The 23,632-nt window shown below is 28.3% G+C and overlaps 1 protein-coding gene across 2 annotated transcripts; it reads right to left on the bottom strand.

The window, feature by feature from the left end:
- Nucleotides 1-6,141: 6,141 nt before the first annotated feature.
- LOC119662662 (plant intracellular Ras-group-related LRR protein 4-like) lies at nt 6,142-19,565 on the bottom strand. Of its 2 annotated transcripts, XM_038072338.1 has the most exons (7): nt 19,420-19,565; nt 18,528-18,609; nt 10,093-10,163; nt 8,568-8,616; nt 7,667-7,739; nt 6,408-7,583; nt 6,142-6,333 (listed from the first exon to the last, which is right to left on the bottom strand). In XM_038072338.1, the coding sequence occupies exons 6-7, from the start codon at nt 7,566-7,568 to the stop codon at nt 6,202-6,204; spliced, it is 1,293 nt and encodes a 430-aa protein (XP_037928266.1). In that variant the 5' UTR covers nt 7,569-7,583; nt 7,667-7,739; nt 8,568-8,616; nt 10,093-10,163; nt 18,528-18,609; nt 19,420-19,565; the 3' UTR covers nt 6,142-6,201. The 2 variants fall into 2 exon arrangements, with proteins under 2 accessions (XP_037928266.1, XP_037928265.1); XM_038072337.1 differs by lacking the exon at nt 8,568-8,616.
- Between the last annotated feature and the right edge of the window lie 4,067 nt (nt 19,566-23,632).

Below are 23,632 nucleotides of genomic sequence, written 5' to 3' on the forward strand. Positions count from 1 at the left end.
TGTGTATGTATTTGTAAATCTATATATATGTAGTGATTTATATATATTAATTCAATATAATAATATAATAATAATATATATATCATTATTATTATTAATATATACATATATATGTATATACATATATGCATATATATAAATTTTAATGTGCATAAATACATATATATAGAGACAAATACATATATATATTTGCATTATGTGTAATATATAGGCATAAATAGTTTAATATGCAATAACTATAAAATTTCAATATAAAACATTTACTTACATATGAACGGATATGTAACATATAAATATATATATATATAAATATATATATAGATATGCATGTATATATATACATATATATTTCTATGTATGCATACATACATATGTAGGTATTTAATCCTATAATTTTATTAAACATCTTGTAAATATGTTTAAATATTTTTTATATAAATAAACTGTAAATGCTATATAAGAAGAAAAATGTTTATTATCCAAGCAAAATTCTTGCGCTTTGTTTGTAAAAGTGTGTGCAGCCTATATATAAAAAAATATATAATAATAAAAGTGTAAATGTAGTTATATCAATACTAAATATATATATATATATATTTAAATAATCCTACTTAGTTACGAGTATTAATATAATTTTATTTCATATATAACGTGTATGTTAACTAACATTTTTCTTCAGATGTAGCCATAAACTGATATTAAAGTTTTATTATTTGAAGGTACGAGTAATAAAATTAAAATCAAATATTAAGAAAATAGTTCGTTCGGTCATACCGAATTATTAAGAGAAAATTATAGTTTTAAAAATTATAATAAAATAAAGCAATACAAAATGAGAATGTAATGTTTTTATTTTCTATTTAAGAAAATAATCATTAAATAAATTTGTCTTTATTATAATAAAAACTTCGATTAAGTGTTTGCATATAATAAGTAATTCATTTAATCTCTAAGTTCTGAAAGTATATTCTCTTAGGAAATCAGTTCTTCATATAAATTCAGTTTGCTTATCAATATAAAATTGTAAGCCATTTTATGGTCAATTGTCTAGGTAGTAATATGCCTTTGACATTCCCATATGTTTTTCTTAACAATATTTGTTGAATATTTTATAGGATTTCAATAGGTTGGCGTATGTTAAGTCCACAAAATGGATTATATCTTACTAAAAGGTTTTGAGCACTATTAATTTGTGTTTAAGTTATATTTACTTTTCATCTATTAATTCTTACATTGGAATTAAGATGAGTGTTATGATATTGACTTGTGAGCGAGGGTTAACTAACTATACTCACAGCAATCAAACTCAAACTTTTTACGGAATATCTGTTTGTCAGATTCAATCAGTACTCACAAAAATTACATATAAGTTCTGGAGAAACTCTAAACCAAGTCTAAAACCTAAGATACTCCAAACAATTCATTGGAGTCCATAACGTGTGTGATAAATTATACAGTCAGTTAAATTTGAGATCTTAAATGGTCATATTCCTGTGAATTACCATGTTGGAATAAAGATTAGAATAGAGCACACTCATACCTGTGGATTCCCTGATATGCAAAGTAAAATTTATGTCTAACTTATCTCCTTGTACCTGGCAATCACCAAAACATGAGACCACTAGCTTCATTTAAGTCTTATTATTTGAATGAGTTCTGCAATCTAAGTCAAGGAGAGATTTAAATATTTATATATAGTCCAAATTTTACTTGATAAACCAAACAGACTCTTTCCAGGGATATCACTTTAGATTTCATTAATAGAAGTGCATCATAGTTCTTTCTGTTAATAATAATAAATAAAAATATTTAATCAAAGGAATATACACATACATATATATAGTATGTATATATATATATAATAAATTTTATTGTCCATCACATAACTCAAAAAATGTAACAGATCCTGCTAGCCAGCCAACTTATAATCATATATATATGTATATATGTTTTACATATATAATAATTTTAAACACAATATAATTAATTTATAATTCCTTATGATTTGATTATTCTTTGAACTAAGATCTTGTCTAGAAAATGAGCCTTAAGTACTATTACAGAACTACTAAAACATTATCATTAATAAGTTTGTTAATATATTCGCATATTATTGATAAAATACACTGATTTCGATGGATCCAAGATAATATTTGGTAATAGAATAATAGTGATCGTAAGGACGGTCACCCCAGGTTCTGATATATTTCAAATGAAAAAGTATATTGAGTATATTCTTGAAACCGATTGCAATGGTAAAGTTTACAATAGATTCTAATGACCGTAAGATGGTCAGTTCGGCTTCGGATTTGTTAAGAACAAAAGTTTTTTGTGAATGGTTTTGTAGAAAATGTATATATATATATATATATATATGTATTTATATAGTAATATTTTAAAAACTTCTTCTTCTGCTGCTGTTCTTTTTATTGTTTTAAAGTATATTGTAGATATAGGCTGACTTTAATATCTTGGATTTCGCATACTTATAGATATGCAAATGTGAAGAGCAAGGCGTTATTCGTGTCATTTCAAATTGGTGACAATTCTTAAATATATAATTATAATTTTAATAATCTAATCGCATACATTCAATGGTCATATACTTTGTACGAAAAACTCTTCCAGTACACTTCCAGCCTAACAATAAGTTTTAGAATCTTAAAAACTATTAACATCACATTACAAATTATTCTATATAAACATACTGCTGTGTATTGTAAAATGTTACAAAAAATTGTAAATTATTTTAAGGGGTCTCTGAATAAGTAGCTAGGGCTTATTTACCAGATGCATTCGTAAGTAATTCTCAATTTAAATGCTACTATGATGAGATATGTTTCGGGAACCGTTGTGTTGCCAGTTCAGCTGGTTGACTGCGATACGTATACGATCGGCTACAAATCCTATGCTATGGGTGTTATTAATATTTTTTATGTAATGTATATTATTGTACCAGGAAAAAAAATCGTTCTACTATACTCTTAGAAAAATTTTTACGAAGATATTAATAATTTGAGCTAATTTGGATACGCAGGCGACTTTAAAGTGGATGAACAAATTCGGGTATCTTGAATTAAAGAAGTTCGAATTATAGGAGTACCATTGTATATCTGTACCGAATAAAATAAATAAATTTGTGTAGGATATAGAAGTCATGTCTGCTGATGAAAGTTGAACAAAGCATTAATGTATTGTCTGACTTATATACGTATAAAAAAAAAGATAATACAAAAATATAAGAAATAATAATAATTTGCATACAATACTAAAATTTTAGAGAGGTCTAATTAGAGGCACTTATTTTTAAAAGAAATGAATGCAAATATATGAATGTATTTTAATTTTAAAATAAAATTGGTGAAGCATATTGCTGAAATGCTTTCAAACGAACTTAGCATGCATGAATATTTTGACATCTTGAGATTGCTTTTAAAGTTCATGAAACAAAGGAGCTTCTGTTAATGGCACCTACACTTGTTGTTCAGAACTCAAACGTTGATACACACATACTTCATCAAAGTACACAGGCACTCAAATGTTGTCTTTGTTGCCTGAGTTAATGCCTGAAATGTCATCTAACTGCAAAACTTGCGTCTAGACCTTATGCAGCATATATTGTATCTCACAACTTAATCTTTGAAAATTTCGAACTCTTTTTAACTTAAGACGTTGTGTACGAGAGCACGCATAAGCCGCCGCACAAACAAAAATATTTTCGTATAAAATATAAAACAATACTCGTAAAACAAACAGTTGCCGTTTAAATTGTTTTCATTCTGGAAATGATAAATTTGTGATTCATGGCTTTTGCACTTTACGTACTTTGCCATTTGAAATGTAAGTGCTCCGGCAAAAGGAGCTGTGGCTGTGCTGCCAAAATGAAAGGAATCCAAATGTTGAACTTCACAAAAAAACCTTTGGCGCCGTCTTGGCATAAATAGAATGGGAAATAGCGTTATGGTAAAGTGAAGTGAAGAAGCTGATGCCTTAAAATATGAATATAAAAATTTACATATTTTCCTTTGCAAACGAATAATTTTCCATATTTATACCTTTAACATAAAAGTGGTATCTTCAAATTTGAGGTTTGTTGGCAAATACTAAAGACATACTTCAACAAATTTACTTGAACATTACAAATTTTTTTTACCCTTCAAATTCATTATATGAAAAGACTATAAAGTGTTAAGTTTCCGTACATATTTATTATGCATTTGAGGGATTATCGGATATAGAGTAAAGAGCTTAGTATATGTGAAGTTCTATTAATAGTATTCAATGACGTTGAAGCACAAAAATGTACAACATTAATTTAAAAACTTTTTTTAAATTATTTAATTCAATTCAGTTTATAAATTAAGTAATTATTATTATTATTATGTAGAGGATAGTTGAGTTAGTGCACTTAAGCACATTTACTCTCTATTAACTGCGAGGTTTCTTCATAACCCCTCTCTACGCCTTTACTGGATTATTGTTTATCACTTCATCAAACTACGCAAGAACTGACCTCAGATCTGCATATCTTCCTGAGTAGCCTGTAATCGCACGAACATTTTTTTTTTAATCTTTAATGTAGGCAGCAATATTGACAATCAATTATTATTATTATTAAACCTTATAAAAATTAATTTCCATTACCTTATTTGCAATGCGTCGCCATACAGTTCACTGTTACTATCTTAACGTTAATGAAAATATCGTTTTGGGTGTATCTTCTCCACATAATTTTCGGACTGCCTCTTCGTCTGTTGCCTTGTGGATTATGTTGAAGTCCCACATTTGCGATGTCATCTGTCGATTTGCATAGTGTGTATCATATACAGTCAAATTTGCGTCTTCGAATGTCGACATTAATATCAAACACACCTCTCCCTGACTTCAGCTCCTAATTCTAGTCAATGCGGTTTGACCAGAAAATTCTAAGGATTTTGCAGTACTTGTTCAGGGACAAACCATGTTACACGTTCATATAAAAATACTGACAAAACGCAGAACTTTAATATCATGACTTTGGTTTTGATACTATAAAAATTTGTTGTTCACAAATTCGCCAATTCCTTGCTATAATATGCATCAGTTTACCTTCTTTGGACGTTACGATGCTATCTAGTTATTGATACAGAATATTGTACAGAATCTGGGGAGAAGTGCATTAACAAAAATAACTATCCAAAACTTCCAAAAGATGTATAGTATATGCGCCGTAGTAACTACAACGTAGTAATCTTCAATTAAATTCACAAATAGAAATAGAACGATTTAAGCGTTATGTCCACAATGGAGTCCAAGAATTCATTATCATAATTTTTGTAGGGCGGAAACACCAATGCTCAAACTATTCAGATACAGTTAGACAATTCAACAAAAAAATCCTTTGAAGTCTCTATAAAGTCACATAGAATATTAATAGAATATTATATGATCTATGGCCCATTGCTTTACTCCTGTTTTACTCCTCTAAATACTTCTTGCGGATCGTCGGATTTATATCTTGCTCTGCAGATTCTGCTAAGTAAAATTTTTTTAAGTAGTTAAATGTTTGTCTAAATACACAATAAATATTCGGTTTTTTTATTCTGATAGCTATCACAGAACTTTGATGGCACCCAATGTATTACCGTATATACCTATGAAACGTATATACCTATGAAACGTATATACCTATGAAACGTATATACCTATGAAACGTATATACCTATGAAACGTATATACCTATGTAATTACTAACATAAGAAATTTAACTGTGTGCTTTCTGAAGCTTAAAATCGGTATCTTTATCTGTGATTAAATCATTAGTTAGATAGCCCTATCCCTATCAGATAGCCCTAGCTGGTTAAGCATTAATGGTTTTCTAACACATTCATTTATTTTTCTTTCTATTATTTTTAATTTTCTTTCAATCTTAAAATTATGTTTTATTTAGCATTTTGGACTTGGTTTGGACTTCCCGGTAGTTAGTCATACTATAATAATTTTTGTAAAGTATAGAACACTGTTCATATAATAATGAAAGATATATTATGCATCATAAAAGTAAAAGAATGTTTTTTTTTTAAATTATAGCAACAAGCTATTTTTTAAAAACTGAGTAATTTGTAATTAACTTTTTTTCAATTAACATTTACATTTCTCTCATTAATTTAAATGTTTAAAAATATATATTAATTTCTGCTTCCAAAGTGGGTACCGTGAAATTTAAGTGAATAAATAGAATATACGCATGAGTTTTTCAAACAGTGTTTCTCTGAGACCCAGAAATACTTCTGTCACGAACATTTTTATTGTAGAAAATGAAAAACTTGTATTTGGGTGGGCTGGGAAATCGTCCTTAATTAAAAAAAAAAACAAGCAATAAAACAACAACAACAATAAAAATAATAAAAATAAAATTCATTTATTACCTGTATAATGGACACCGCGTTATGTTCAACATTTTCTTCAATAATCAAATTTGGGGCATTCAAATCTTTCTCGTTAATAGTAGAGAATGAGAAATATTTGCTCAGAGAAAGATTGATGTTGAAGTGTGAGCCGATAAAATAAATCGTAGCAGAAATTATTATGGGAATGAAAACATATAAGAACAATTTGAGAAACTTTTTTGATCGATTAGCTACTATAACTTCAACTTGTGCTTGTGGTTTAAGTGTGTCAATATCTTGATTTTCAGTGGTAATGTACCCGTCATGTAATTCATCATAATCACATACGCCTTCATACAGTAAATCTTCATTGGTTTTATCCACAATAATTTCAGTACTTGCATGATCACACGATTCCATTAACTCCAATTTGTTAACATCAAAATCATTGAACGTGTCTACGTCAAATCCAGAAACAGGTTTAGCGACATCTTCTTCTGCAATTCGGGCAGAGTGGGTCTCATTTTCGCCGACTGTGTTTTCTTCAAATTCTTCGTCAGATAATAGTGAAAAATCGCTGAATGATATTTCACTAAAACTTTCATCAGATTGTGAGACACATATATAATCCGTTGACCGAATTGCAGAAGAAGGATGATTATCAGTGTTAGCTGTAAGTTTTTGTTTACTAATAAGTGGTGTATTAGCTTGTTTAGGGTTGTCTAATGTTTTCGAGTATGTAAGATGCCTAAAACTATTACGAAAATATTCCACAACTCTAATAGCACATTCTTCACATTCTCGAACTGATGCGCATTTTCCAGCAATTTTATCCAGTTCATATCCAAGAGCATTGCATCTCAAATCCAAAAAATGCAGATTTTTGAGATTTCCAAATGAAATTGGTACATTTATCAAATTGTTATTGTAAAGATTTAGTGACATCAAATTAATTAGGTCGCCAAAATTATGTGGCAGGGAAGTCAAAGCATTAGTGCTCAAGTCCAGTTGAACGATATTAGTGAGCATCGCAAAGTCGATTCCAAGTAGTGTTAAATTGTTTTTATGTAAATTAAGAATCGTTATATATTTGTTTTGCTTAATGGCATCCACCGGAACCCTTTTGAGCTCCAAACAGCTCAAATCGCAGACATTGCCATTTGAGTTCTCCTCCACAGCCTGCATATCAGTCTTAACCATTTTTATGTTATATTTCTTAAATGATGGAAAATAAAAACAAAACTTAAAAATAAATAAAAAGTAATTGATTTAATTTTTAATAAATGAATTGCTTTTACCTTTACTCTAATAATATCTTAGTTCGAAATTTTTTGACTGCAAAGTAATGGGATCGCAAAAATGAAGTGTGTCCTGTAAATTTATTCAAGTTACAATTAGTGTTAGAACAATTTTCTAAGCATAAAATTTATTCTTAAAAAAAATATTTAAAATTCTATAACAAAATAAAATTATTAAAAATCTTACCAAAAAAAGTAGTGTTTCAAAAAACTCGTGAAAAATACATAAATCAAACACTTGAAATGTTGAAAACTATTGGAACTGAATTTTGTTGGATTGTATTTTCAACTTGTTTTATACAACTTAAATAAGATTATAGCATAATAAAATAATGCTTTTATTTTTAATAGTACTTATTACCCTCAAGTATCATGTAAACTTCAAGTATTACTTGACCTGCTCGAAGCACAGTAAATACTCGTACACTGTATTAGGTTACATGAGGTTGGAGTGGAGTGGTAGCCATATCAGGGCTCACTTATAGATAAAAAAAATCGCCGTTGCAGTACCATCCGTGCAAACGACCTGTTCTGTGAATTACCATGGAAGTCATAGTCACAAACATCTAGTGCACGAATAACGTCCCTTTGACAATTAAAAAGTCTCCTATACATATCCCATATGGTGTACAAACATTTTCTTATGGTTCACTACTATCAAATATTATACCCAGAAGTTAAAATGCTTCGAAGCTTTAAACGGTTCCAAAACTACAGATTATTCAACGTCATAAAAATTATTTGGAATTAAGTATAAAAAGAAAAGGGTTATGATCCTATAATACACAATCATTTTCGAACATATAATGTATATAGTATAAACGGTTTAGTAAAGAACGAGAAATTAAAATGAATAAAAACTTAAGTTCTCAAAAGATAGTAAAAATTATAATGTACTCACTAAAATTCTAAAATCTTGTCGTTATGTCTTGCCAAACGATTTTGTAACACTGTTTAAAATAAAGAATTTCTCATTAAAATAATCTATGGCAATATCTAGTAAGAAGATTTTATAACACTATTCAGAAATGTATTTTTAATACTATAAATTTTTGACAAAATAATTTTTTTTAAATTCCAGTGTTAACTGTGATTATTTTTAAAAATTTATATTACAATATATTTGTGGGCAAATGTTTCAGTGTACATCCAAATAATATACCATAATCTCAGACTATTAGTAAAGCGCCATATTAAAATTAATTATTATTGGATAATTATTATTAATTATTATTATAAGAAATAATTATTCTTTACTATAAAAATTAATTGGAAGTTCTTTCTAATCGCTCCTTCCTTTGACTCATTCTATACAACATTTACATGACTGAGATATTGCATTGGGGCATCACGTAACTCCGAAAATAGAAAATGCATTAACCGATTTTCATCACTCAAAAAGCAATCAACATTCATCAAGATGTGGCAATAAAACTTACAAAAACTAGTGACACGTGCTGAAATACTTGACCACTACTTTTAAAAAGGAATCACCCTGTAAAACCCACATACGCATTTAACTAAGGCTATGTGATTACTTCAGAAACTCCACCCACTTTTAAATAGCCCCAAGCTCAACTTTAAAAATTTTTTTGAACTGAATAATTAATTAGAAATCAAAATCCCCTTATGAAGATAAATAAAGACTACAAAGCAAAAATAAAATAAACTTGGAAATTCTAGTATAACAATCAAAATCAATGAAGAAAAAATGTCACTGAAAGTGATAATTTTCTCTCAACTATTGCACAGGACTTCTTAAGCAAACACACCCATGCCTTCGCTATCGATTAGTAACATTAAGGAAGACGTGAAAAGAACTTTGCCCAATGAAACTATCTTACGCTATCAAATCGTACTACCTACGATGTACTGACATTTAGTATGGTGTCCATGGCCCTATATGCCTAATTCGTCCTCTTGTCCTGACAGTGCTACTCTCATGCATCCAAAAAAAAAAAAATAATTAAACTACTACAGTTTAACTTTTATAACTTACTATTCAATAGTGAGACACTTCCCAAACTCATTGTAACTCTCCTATAAGTCATAGCAATTTTCAGTATGCCTCACCTCCACAACTTAAAATTTGTAGGCAATATTTATTCCTGACCCTCTTGTTAGAAAACTTTAGAAATCAAAATTTCCATCGGTGGGAAATTATTTTCTTGCCACTATTGAGTCTTTCAAACTTCAGATTGTAAGCCGATTTTCTTGGGGCCATTATTTTGAAGTAACTTATAGTTAAATACTCATTTCTCCAAAAAAACAAAGTTTAGTATTTTTATATAAATTAGATGCATATATTCTTAAATTACATTTACTTTTGTGGAGCTTTATTAGTATTATTATAAGATTTTTCATTTAGATTTAGATAATATACAGAACTTTATTATCAAAAGACAAAATTAAGGGTTTTTACTTACACAAGTATATGGGTTAATTTTCTTCAGGTAACAATGAGATTTCTTCAACCAAAACGTTATCGTTGATTGTTCTAGAAAAATAAATTTATTATATCAACTATTTAATTAATTAAGAAAATAATTATAAAACTGTCAAACATTTCACAATATCCGAAATTAGTTATATATTGCAATGATGGCTTGAACGATTTTTCCATGTAGAAATGCATTACCACGGTAAAATAAATGCTATTTATTGTATAAACATGATCCTTGAACCTACACTCATGAAACCCACTTTTCAATAGCCATCTATTACTGGTTGCAAGGAAATTCTATGCACTGTTATTTTGCCATTAAATATATGACGTACATGTCAACACAATAGAAATGATATAGAAAAAAACCTATTAAAGGTTTACCCACCTAAAGAATATGGCATTACTATAGCACCTATAAATTGTGGAAATGCGACTGCTGCCAATTAAGTTTGCATAAAGGCATTATTAAACAGATAAATTATTTAAACTCATTCCCCTTTATTATATTCAAATATATTTTATGTCTACGATACTTCCAAAGAGTCTTTAAGAGAAATTCAAAGTAACAAATTTTCTATATTGGATTTAGTGTGATAATGCCTAGACTCCATAATTCGTACAAAGGTCCAAGAGGTTAAAGAATTATCACATAAATTCAAACATATTGGAAGCTATATATAAATTTAGGAAGAAGAATGACGAAATATACACATATCGCTAGATCTCTGCGGAAAAATAAGATTTAAGGAAATTTTAGAAAAAAATTTACCTTTAAATAAGTTATAAATCACTTACGAACTTGAAAGCACGATATGATGACTAGATACATCGTTAACTACACAATAGTTTCAGATAAAATTTTGTTTTTTTTTAATTTAATATGTAAAGTTAAAAGTTTTAAAAGATTATGAATAAAAATACAAAGGTAACTATAAAATTTATCAAAGTATCGAAACTAACAATATACATAATTTTAGTATCACTTAGTAGTACATGAATACAGATCTAAAAATCGACTCAGTGAAAAAGTATATCAAGGACAGAGCCCTAAAATTATTCACAAAAGATGATACGTTGCCCAACCCCGCTCTAATAAACCTTAAGTCCTCCTCAGGACGCAGAGGAAGATATGCTGATCTACGGTTCGTCATCAGATAGAAAATAAATAAATGATAATGATTCTAGTATAGTTAAAGTTTAGTGTGAGGCAGGGATAAGCCCCCCAGCAACAATAGAGTAAAAGTGCGCAGTAGTATTAACTTAAATCACAACAAGTACAACAACAACTTAGTAGTACTCCTTATGTATATATATATTTATATATACATGTTTAATTTTAGAAAGGCCCTGTTTTGGTTTCATTATTGTAAACATATCTTTCTTGATTTTATAAAATATTTTAAATGTCATAGACACGAGCTTATATCTCTTTGTATTTCCTGAATACCTCCCGTAAGTTTTTAAATAGATTTTCGGGTCCAAACAAAAAAAGATATGTAGGAGGTGGGAATCATATTAAATATTAACTAAGATACAGCATATAAAAAAGTTGAAAAATCACCATAGCTGAAAAATGATTAAGCTTAAGTCATATATATCTCTATATATGTTTTTATATCTAGCTGAAGTTACTTTTTATTTAAAGGAAAAATTTTTACTATGACTATGAGATTATTCTACTCATAGTAAAGAAAGACTTTGTATGTCACGGTTTCAATTTGATTAAATTCCTGACATTTGTTGTCCAAAAATGGACACATATTTATGAAGAGCTCAGATGATGTATATTTGACAAATTTCGAAAAGTTTATAGTAAAAATTCAGTTTATTCAAAACAAATTTTAATTTAAAAGATACAGAAGATATATATATATATATATATCCTTATATATATATAGATATATATATATAGATATATATCCTAATATATATACGACACTAAAATAAAATAATTCCTAAGACCACTGATGATGCGTACGTTGCAATACTCACAACAGCGCTGAATGGTTAGCCAAATTTCAATAAATTGACTAAATTTTTGTTCTTATCTTTTCTTTGCTATTCGAATCCGTCTATCTTTCAAATCATTTCTTTTCGTCACAAAGACGCGTGACTCTCGGCAAGAATTAACATTAACATTAAATTAAATTAACATTAAAATTTTATTATTTATATTTTAATTAATTTAATAAATTTTAGTTTGAAGAATTATATTTTTATTTTGTTGGTACATATTTACGATACAATACTGGTTGATTACGTATATCTACTTAAGGGTTGCTGTTAATGATGCAACAAGTCATTTCATTGAGCTCCACTCCAAGGGATGAATTCCTTGAAATCAGGACTTAGATTTAAAATGACATCATTCTCACAAAATTACATAAACAAAATCTTTCTAACATTAATGCACATTAATTTTAATGCAAAGAAAAACAAATTTTTATATGGATGTGTATCAGACTTACGCCCATATATCGGAAGTTTAATTTAGTGCAGTATATTCGATTGTTTTCTTTCGACTGCGTACAATTTTAAGACAAATTATACTTCATTAGATTTACACCCCCTTTGGAGGGTGTTACATTACATTATCGAAAATGTCTTCATAGCACAACATCCCTCAGACTATGGAAGTCAAATATATTTAAATACATTAAATGTTTAATGGTTAAATAGATTCACTGAGATATGGTGAATTGATTGCATTTCCATACTTTGGGTATTGTAATTTCCTGTACTATTTATTTTCCAAGATGTCATGGCTATTTCACATGATTGTGCACCCTCGCTTTTCAGTACTTTAATATTAAAAGATTATTTAAAAACTTTAAAATAAATTAGATTTCATTCAAAGAAGATTATTAACGTTTAATATTTTACATAAAATATTATATTCAGTAATACAATATTAATACGTTTTTTATAAATTGTGTTGCAATATTCAATATCACTGAGAAGGTAATAGGCCTTTACAGCATTATATTGTGTTTTATCTGTAGGTCCATCAAGTCTGTTCGAATCTTTTGATACCATACTACACTTTAAACCTATTGCCCATATTATATGAAAAAACTTATTTCCAATAGGTCACTCATACTATATGCGAACTCATATGGGACTGAAGCATGACCTCCACCACAAAGTGATTAAGTAGCGGTTGGAGTCTTGAAAAGAAAAATTGTTAATTAGCTCTAATATCTTTTACAAGTTGGAGAGAATAATTGCATCTATTATTAACTGTACGAACTACCACGTTATTAATATTATTTAACAAGTTAGCCTTCAACAGTTTCGTTGGTTTGGTTATGCCGCAAGATTGGAGAGCGATAGTGAACGAAATTTATATCTAAATTAGCTCAATTATAAATTTAGAATTAATCTAATATTTAAAAATCTCGTCTTAAGGTGTTAGTCTTTAAACTTCACCGAAACGGCTCGACGGATTTGCATGAACTTTCTTATATATATGTGGTAGGCATGAGAGTATATATCATTCCGTTAAGTTGATTAGGGTGATAAATTTTTTTTATTTTTTTGATTTGGCATCAAAAACACATATAGCCCCAAATTTAACCCTCTTTCGCCCACACTTCAATATTTTAATCGCTGAAATTATTTAACCGTTGTTTGTATTTCAAATAGAATGAAGTTACTTATGTTGTTAAATGACAGATTGCCAAACGTCAGTTTAGCATATTACCCCTGCTGAACTGTCTTTCACCAAGTCACTACTAGTCTGCCTCTGCTCCTAGTCCACTTGGGGTTCCAAGTAAGTGCAGCATGCGCAATATCAATCCAACCATATATCTTTCTTCTTATCTTCTTAACTCCTCATTTGAACGGATGTGGTTAAAATAAGAGATATCAGGATATTGATGTATAACAATGCTAGACTTTATTAAATCTTTAACTTATTCTTCTCTGACTGTACTATCGTCATCATAACAATCATAACCTGAATTATATGTAGAGGGTTTCTTCCATGATTTCCTACATTAACTTTATTTTATTTATTTATTCAGAATTAACAATTGTTTATTATCATTTTTAACAAATTTTTATATGAGCACGTATTGTTGGTGCAAACTATTGTTACAAAGAATCAAACCATTTACTCCATTTTTAGTATCTTTAATCTCAGAAAATGTTACTGTAGAAAGTTTCCAATTAACAAAGCCTAAGAGTACAATGCCATATTCAAAAATATACTCTGCAAAAGTTAGTTTCCGCTAAAGTAATTTTGATTCCGCAACAATAAACGCTTGAGTTGCTTTTGGTATCAAAATTTTGTGTTTAAAACTAAAAATTTGGTTATTCTCACAAAAATATTCACAAGATGAAAACGGTTTTTTATATAGTATAAGGGTACTATTCTATCCATTACTTTGTACTTGAATACTTTCGGGATATTCGTGATGAATGCAAATTTAAATGTATAGTTTTCAAAAGTTTCATATGATTTTGTTTTATTTATCAATTCCTTTGTTTCCCCACTACCCCAGCAAAGTGAGCCTACAAGGTATAGTACTTTAAAATTACTTACAGTGCGGTGTTTGGTTGTTCTTAAGACGAATTCAGTCGTAAAGGAGAGAGTTCTATACGTATGACAATGTCACTGTCAAGAAAGTACATGTGACAATAATTTTTTGAGTATTTAAAGTTGTAAATAAAATGTGAATCACAAAATTCTGAAACACTTTTTGTAATGTTAATTTTTTGTTTCTGACGAAAATAAATTATTTAAAAGTTAGACCGATTCGAATAGCAAAGAAGAGACAACAACAAAAATTTTAGTTAATTTATTGAAATTTGGCTGACCATACAATGCTGTTGTGAGTATTGTTAAGTACTCATCATCAGTAGTCTTAAGAAATATTTGAATTTCTATTCGAATATTCCGTATATAATTTGTTTGGACTGCAAGTGGTAGGCTCAGAACTCGTACCTATGTAGTAATGTTTGCATAAAAATTTCTTGCCCTTTTTTTATGTCTTTGACTGCCTTAGCTGGTTTTCGGCACTTGCTGTCTACTTAGCTGTAGAAAGATATAAGGCATATAAGATTTATTCAGATGTGACGACTAGAAAAGCTATTAAAACCACTATTCGCAAGCCCATATTTGTGAATAATTAGTCCTCAATGCACTAAAGAACTCAATGCTTTACTTTTCGCTAGTTTCTTTAGTTATCTAAATACTCGAACAGTCGTTACTCAAAAATGAAAATAACATATTTGCAGATATATTGAAAATTAAATAAATCAAATACGAATAGTCCTAATATAATGAAAAAGTTGATTAAAATACTATATAACTTAAGTTGAAATGTTAGAGAGCTTGTTTTCTTGCGCCATCTACATGTTAAACCAAATAACTTTATGGTTTACCCATATGTTTTTGCTTTTGACGTTCGATATACATATGCATTTGAACAAAACTCAAAATAGTTCGAAAGAAAAATCATTTATACAATTGCAGTAGACTTTTAACTTTGTTTATAGTCAAGGAATTGTTTAGAATTTTGTTTTTATACTTTTGCAGTATCTTAGACGTTTTAACAATGTCCATTGTTTTGAAGTTAATATTGAAGTTCATTGCAAAAAATTACCAAAAAAATTAGTTTTTGCATTTGATGGGCAATGAGCAATATTTGCATTTTCGCTCAAATACGGAAGAAGGCAAACAATTTCCATTTTGCTTAAATAAATTTTTATTCCATAGACATCAACTTGGCTAGTTTTCCAAATAATAAACAACTACTGCAGTTATATTTAAAAGTATAAATAAAGAAGAACATCTTCTGAAACACATCACAAACAGAACAAAAATTTAATGGAAAATCTTTCTGACAGTTCTTAATCGATTTTATTTATTTGTAGGAAAGTGTAATGTAGGAAAGAAAATAAAAGAAAAAAATTTATTTTAAAATTTTTATTCACTATAGACCCAAAATTTTTATTAATACAACAGATAAATGTTATATTTTCTTTAAATTTTATGGATAATGTGGATGAGTTGAGTTTTTTATCATAAGTGCTTACATAAAGCACTAAAAAAGAAAAAAAAAAAAGACAACAAGATACGACTAGTATCGAATTCTACAGAAATTTAATAGACTTGAAGTGCATGATTAGAACTAAGTAGTTCTGTCTAAAATGTCAACAATGGAATCTAAAACCAGTTTTACTAAAGTATCTGACACCATTCTATATAAGGTATCTTACCAGAAACATGATGCAATACTTTGAACTATTTTATTCTATTAATACTAACACAATACTAGTAATATGTTACTATTATAGTCATTTAACGAAACTTTTAATCTCTTGGATTGGGTCCCAAACCGTACATAATACTATTATAAATTTGAAATTAATCTTAGAAATACTTTTCTAAGAATGACAGTTAGTTCAGAAATAAAGTACATTGTAGTTGATTATCAGAGAAAATTGTGTATTGGCAATTGCTACAATGTAGATCAATGAGAAACGGACTCAACTAGACTTAACTATTTAAATGTTTTTTGGAATCCAGCGATTGCAAACGACAATGCCGAATTCCAAATATACGCAACAAATCCAATAATAATAAGTAGACTAATAATAAGTTTATTATAATAAAAATATTAATTTGAAATATATTGAGTTTAAGATAGAGCTCTAAAATTATTCACTAAAGTTGATACGCTACTTAACCCCGCCCTAACTATCCTCAAGTCCACTTCTGGACTCTCAGGAAGATATGGTGATTTAAGGTCCGTCATCAATTAAAAGACAAATAAATGATATGATTTCTTAGCCTAGTTAAAGCATAGTGTGGTGTAGTTAAAGCCCCCAGTCATTATAGAGTAAAAGTGCGTAATAGCACTGACTCAAGAAGAAGAATCGAGAAGAAATAGCGGATAAGTGGATAGTGTCGTGGATAAGTACGTGATATATGTTATCGATAAGATAAATACTTATGTCCTTTTATAATGTTTGACTTTCCGACAACCAGTGATCTCTAGATGGAATGTCTATATTAACTTTTTTGTTAGAAGTCACATATTTTTTTAAGATGAACTAAAGATGGATGGATGAGTTGGAACTATGGCCAGAATTAAAAGAGTCGATATTTGCTTTCTCTTTTTTTTTTCTACGAGAAGCTAACCTATTTTCTTTTCTTTCTTTCGGTTTTGACTCCTTTCTCCCTTTGATGAGAAGCTAACCTATTTTCTTTTCTTTCTTTCATTTTTGACTCCTTTCGTTGAGTATCGACATCACGTATCTACATGGACAGGAACATTTGATGTTTGGAAAGGTACATGTATATAAAAAGAGGGTATATCTTTCTAGTAGTAAACTAAAGCCAATGTCGTCACTGGTTATGATGACGCGCACCGTAAAGAGCGGTTGAAGAATAACACACAGACATTTTTAAATCGGATCGGTATAGATCGGTATACAATACATATGTTAATTCCTCGATATATCACTATATACTGGCATTGAAAAAGCTCGTACAAAGCAACCAGAAAGGAATATTTCAATCTAGGATTATTATTCCATGTTTTAGGTGTAAATGATATATTATTTATTGTTCATATTGATAGAGAAAAAACATATTAACAGCACATATTATGTTAAGTTTTTGGTGCATTTGAATGAAGAATCACAAAACACAACATCAGATTGTTAATAAAGCAAGGCAAAATATTTTTACACGTAAATATCTTTAAAAAATAAATAAAAATATTTAAATTTTTGATATATTTTGATATACCAACGGCTTTCAAAACTTTAATTAATGTTTTTCGTTTACATTACAGTTTCTCATATGTAGATGTGGTAATGTTCTTGATTTTAAGTTTAGTTGGTAGTGGGTAACATAAACTATCATATTTTTCATTTCATTTTCGAGTTATTTAGGCAAATATTAACTAAAAGTCCATCAAAGCGAGTGCACTTTTTAAATACGAGTATATCGTAGATTTTCACCAATAATTATGAAAGATATTCATATATTTGCCTTTATGTATTGCAAACAAATACTTCAGTTCAACGTTTGTTCAGTTGACAGATATTGACGAAGTATGGCTTGGTCTTAAAGGTAAGTGCATTGCTTGGGCAGAACCTTCCACTATCGTTGCAAATGTACTCGGAACAGATGCAGCACTAAAATTCAAGCCTAAGTACAACAAAATGCAGTACCTAATGTTGCAATATTTTCAATCAATTATTAATGGGCAGATTGGTACGAGTTTCACTACTGAAAATATTATTTTTAGTAAATAATTTGGGTATCTAGAGAGTATCTATCCTCTATCATTACATTTGCTTATAAATTACAAAGTAGACAGTTTCGAGTTGATGGCAAATAAGTGATTTTTTGGAAATATGTTTATTATGTGAATATTTTAATTGATTTCTACATACCTCTTATTATCTTGAAATATTTTCTTCCAGTTTATACGTAAGAACGATGCTTTCCACAGCAAAGCAAATCAAGACAGATACACTAAAATGTAGAAATTAAATGCAGTTAGAAAATGAAATAAATTTAAATTATGAAATTTAATAAATAAAAAATTTAAAATTTAATAGAGCAACAAATTAACAAAAGACATTAAAATTAAATAAAATCAAAAAAAAAAATGTTAGGTTAAATTGAAAAATAATATATATAATAATATATATGTTGAAAAACAATAAACGCACTAAATAAGTATAATTACCTGCACATTTAATAATGGAATTAAATAGTATTAAATTTAATATTAATGTTATTATCTCAATATTTAAAATATGGCTTTTTTTAAATTAATCAAAAATATACATTCTCAAAGCCCTGTGAAAATTCGAAAATTTTTTTCTCCAGATACGGGTAATTTTTATGTTAAAATAGCAGCTTGAATCCATTATTCTACAGCTGGTTTATGGTTTCGTTTTATCTTAACCTACTCTGACTCGATCTTCAAATTTTGCAGAGTACGAGTTAACTCTTGGTACTTGTAGTCTTAAAAGAAATTATTAACGAATAATTACATATAAATAATCACGAGACCAGCCAAGACCAAGCTATACTCGAAACAGTTGCAAGCTCCGTCAAAAATTCAATTACGAGCCCATAACAAAATTAGATTTTCAGAATAAGAAAGTTAAACCAATATTCACTGTTACCTTCGATTCTAAGGGAATCATTTATAGCGAATTTGTTCCAGGACTTCAGGCGGTTAACACAGAAACTAATCTAAGGGTTCTACAAACGATTGTAGGTCGACGTTTTTAAGTATTATAATAAAAACCATATTTAAATTCTTGTACTTACGGATATAGTAGAATGAACAGTAATTTCGGTGACTGCGTTCAATGCTAATATTAATTTTAATTGGTCAACCACTTAATTAAATCAATTTCATAGACAAATGATAGTAATCAACACAAATCACAAAAGTACGACAAAAAACCTTTACTTCCAATTATTTTTTGACAATTATAAAATTTAATTTCATATATGTCAAATTTTAAATTTTTTTTTCCATTGAATATTGTTGTCTCTTTTTATCGCACCCAAAAGGCTTGTTTTGCTGAGAGTGATATTCCAATTGTCAATTTACGACAACTATATGTATATCTTTTATACCCTTAAATATGAAAAGTACATATTTTTGCGTGGATATGATTACATATCCACAGGAATATATACATATTTTCTCCTAATCCATAAGTGCTTATTCTGACATATAACATTACTGAACGACACTGTTGTGACCAACGTGAAAAGACATAAAAAGCCTAGCCAATATATCCATATTTTAATTGAAATTTTTCTCTTTCTTTCTCTTTCATTTCAAAACAAACACAAATTTACATTTGACGTGACCATGACTGTTTGTATAACATGATCCTAGCATGACCGTAATATAGACATTACTACTAAATGTAAATTCTTTCAAAATTTATTAGAACTTGAAATGAAAATTGTTTTAACAAGCCATTCTTTTTTCCAAGTTATATAAATTTTAACTGAAATATGAAATAATAATATCGTATAAATAGAAATCCGAGAAATGATATTATTACTTATTATTTTTCATCTCAGGGCGAAGGACTTAGCAGTCTAGTCCTTTCTTCTTAGTCAACTTAAAAATTAATTTTAAAAGTAGACAACTACAACAACAAAAATTTTTTTTATATTATTTTAATTTATTTAATTTTTGGCTGACCATGCAGCTGTTTCGAGTATTGCCAAATATCCATAATCAGTGGTCTTGGAAATTATTCTTGTATTTAATTATTTGCAAATAATTTTTTGAGACTGCAAGTGCCTGGAATCGAGCTCATGCCCTGCCAAATTTGAAGCTTAGAGTCAGCGTTCATTAGCAAACTGATAGAAATTTTTATGGTTTAGTAGAAAATATACGATGTGTTGAAATTATGTTGAGCACTTATAAATTTTTTGATTCATTATTACATGACTTTGAATCTAAAACATGCTTCAAATTTTATGAAAAAAAAGAAATATACGAATAACTGCAGGAACTTAACAATTTTATAAACAAATTTTAATAATAATACATATGTAAGATCGAATACGCGAAACTCGTTTTTTGAATTGAAAATGTAGGCTCGAGGTAGTTGAATCTGATACTTGCACTTACGTAAAGTAAAATTTGTAAAAACATATAATACTTCAAAGATATCGTAAGACAGAGTAAATACAATTTTGAGCACATATTTGGTGATACATTCAACCTCTTAGTGCTATGACATCTATGTGGATGATAATAAATGAATGGTATACTGCAAACATTTTAATGGATTCGATTAAGCATTACATGCATATATAATGAGATGTCACTTTTTATACATCGGTTGATGAAACAACATTAAATAAATAGCGAAAATTTTGATATGGTACCAACACATGGTGTGTCCAATAAAAATTGGATATAAAGGTCAAAAGGTGGGGTACATACCTCACCACCTTAGTGGTTACAATTTAGTTAATGATAGGATCACATATATTATGCATTATTTTCATAAATCAACACTAAAATTAATTATATACAAGTTGTTTACTGCTTTTACATACAGCTGAGTATTACTAATTTATTCATTTAAAAGGGTTATTAACATCACAATTTTCAATCATAAATTCCTTTTTATTTAAGAATTATATGGAAAATTTTTATTAAGCATCGATTTACAAAATTTCAATCGTTTTAAATAATTACATTAATAAGGAATTATTTCAACATCTTTAATTTTCAAAAAATTTTATTATTAGTAACAGAGGCTAGCTTCATTATTTCTATACCTCGGCAACAAAATTTAGAATTCACTTGTCACACAAATTACCCCACCTCAAGCATTCAACAATTGAACACAGAAACTTTTTACCCATAATTTTGATTCTATTAAGCCTGGTGAAAGTATTGATTATGTCTATCATACATGATCAGATTTAATTTAGTATTATTATTTAACAATAGGCATTTTCTTTTGTAAGCATATCACAAAAGAACAACCGCTTATTTTGAAAATAACATATGAAACATTAACACTGCTAGCTTATTTTGCCCAATCTGTTTAAAACCGCTTAAATAATTAACAGCTCAAATCGCATGTTTGCCAAAACTAAAAATTCGTCTATTGTGAACAGTTTCTGGAAGTACGTACAAAATTTCCAGTTAACTGTCAACAACTATTCGGCAAATAATATTTAAGTTCTTTTTAATTTACTGAAATTAAAAAATAATACCCAATTCTTAAAAAATCCTTAAAGTATGAATTTCATTCAGAATCATGCAAGTAATAAACTATTCTTACCAATAATTGTAAAGAATTATTATTTATTTTCGAAACTTTAACTTTAAATTTTATTATGTGTTTAGTATATATAAGCCTAACAAAATTTCCGGTTCTTCCAGAGTTGCCATCAAAAGTAGTGCTTATTTAATGTTGTTCCTTTACGATATGTTAACAGCACAAAAGGCCTAATATTGATTTGGAAATATAGTACAAAAACAAAATATAAGTTTAATTGTTGAATTCGACTTCAAAAAGTATATACTTCATATCAGAACACTAAAAAAAAATTCTATATACAAACTATAAATTATCAATAAATATTACAGAAACTAAAATTCAAAAGAAAAATCTTTATAGTTTCAAAACAATACTAGAAATAAAAGAACATTTTCTAAAAACTCTAAAAATTTCGATAATAATCGAAACGCTTGCAAGTGATAACAGATACAATCATTCCGAAGAAGATTTTCAAAAATGAGTGTAAGTACATTAGCCACAGAAGAAAACCGTATCAACATAGATGACGTTCTACAAATGGACCTTGAGTTCATAAAAAGAAATAGCAATACAGACTAGCGAAATGTTAAGTCAAGATATAATAGACATGCAGTATAGTAATCCATTATGGATAGTCCTTAAGAATAAGAAAACTCCGATAGTGAGAAATAGCGTATTGTGGTCGATTATAGATTTTTAAACAATAACACAATTGATGGCAAATTTCAGATCCCGTACTTTTATAACCTTATAAACTTGATAGAGCATAGGTCACTTTAAAATCATAAAAACGCTCTTTAATCTAGGGACATGTAACACATAAATGGAAGAAATATAACTGGAAGTCAGACTTAGGAAGCACATAGAAAACAGTATAACGATTTCTTACCTTTGTGATAGTCCAAATTGATAAATGCAACTTTCTAAAGAAGTAAAGACGCTTTTTGGGATGCATGTTCCAATCAGAACGCGGTAAACCTGATCCTGATGAAGTTAATACTATCAAAAATATATAGACATGTCTGGGTTCTATAGGAAGTTTAAAAAATTATGCGAATCCAATGACTAAATTCAATGTTAAAGTAAATAATAAAGACCCAAACTATATTGTACTATATTGTATTATTTCCAAGACCACTGATGATTGGTATTTGGTAATACTCGAAACAGCTGTGTGATCAGCCAAAAATTCAATTAATTAATATAACATAAAATTAATTTTTGTTATTGTAGTTCGCTACTTTGCGAAAAATCCTCTTAAAATTAAAAACGAAACAATCCATGGCGTATTTAAAGCATAAAAATTGGTTTTATATATCTAATACTGTGTTGACTGTATTCATTAAATAAGAACAAAAAATCAAAAAAGTAATGTTTTTTAATATTCTTGAACTAGTCTCATCGAATCTGAGGCAGCTTGTGTGAAAAACTTTTTATTTTAAATAAAGATACTATTTTATTTAAAAAAAAAAAATAAAATAATAATAAATACAAAGATTTGTACTTACGCAAAAATAATACTAGTATCGAGTATTTTTTAGAACTGCGGTCAAAAGTAATGTTAATTTCGACAATTTAATTTATAAAAAAATTCTTTAATAATTGACTGTAATCAACACTAATCACAAAATTGACACAAAAAATATTTCCGTGTGATTATTTTTGAAAAGCGTAAAATTTAATTTCAAGAAAGAATAAATAAAAATAATATGTCAAATTTCTAACTTTAT

This window comes from Teleopsis dalmanni, chromosome X (assembly GCF_002237135.1).
Source record: "Teleopsis dalmanni isolate 2A chromosome X, ASM223713v2, whole genome shotgun sequence".
NCBI classification, from domain to species: domain Eukaryota; kingdom Metazoa; phylum Arthropoda; class Insecta; order Diptera; family Diopsidae; genus Teleopsis; species Teleopsis dalmanni.

Bases quoted from the DNA above. Each gene is read 5' to 3' on its own strand.
- LOC119662662 (XM_038072337.1), bottom strand. From the start codon at position 7,568: ATGGTTAAGACTGATATGCAGGCTGTGGAGGAGAACTCAAATGGCAAT. The intron at 6,334-6,407 runs GTAATAAATGAA...TTTTTAATTAAG, and splicing joins ACGCGGTGTCCATTATACAG to GACGATTTCCCAGCCCACCC.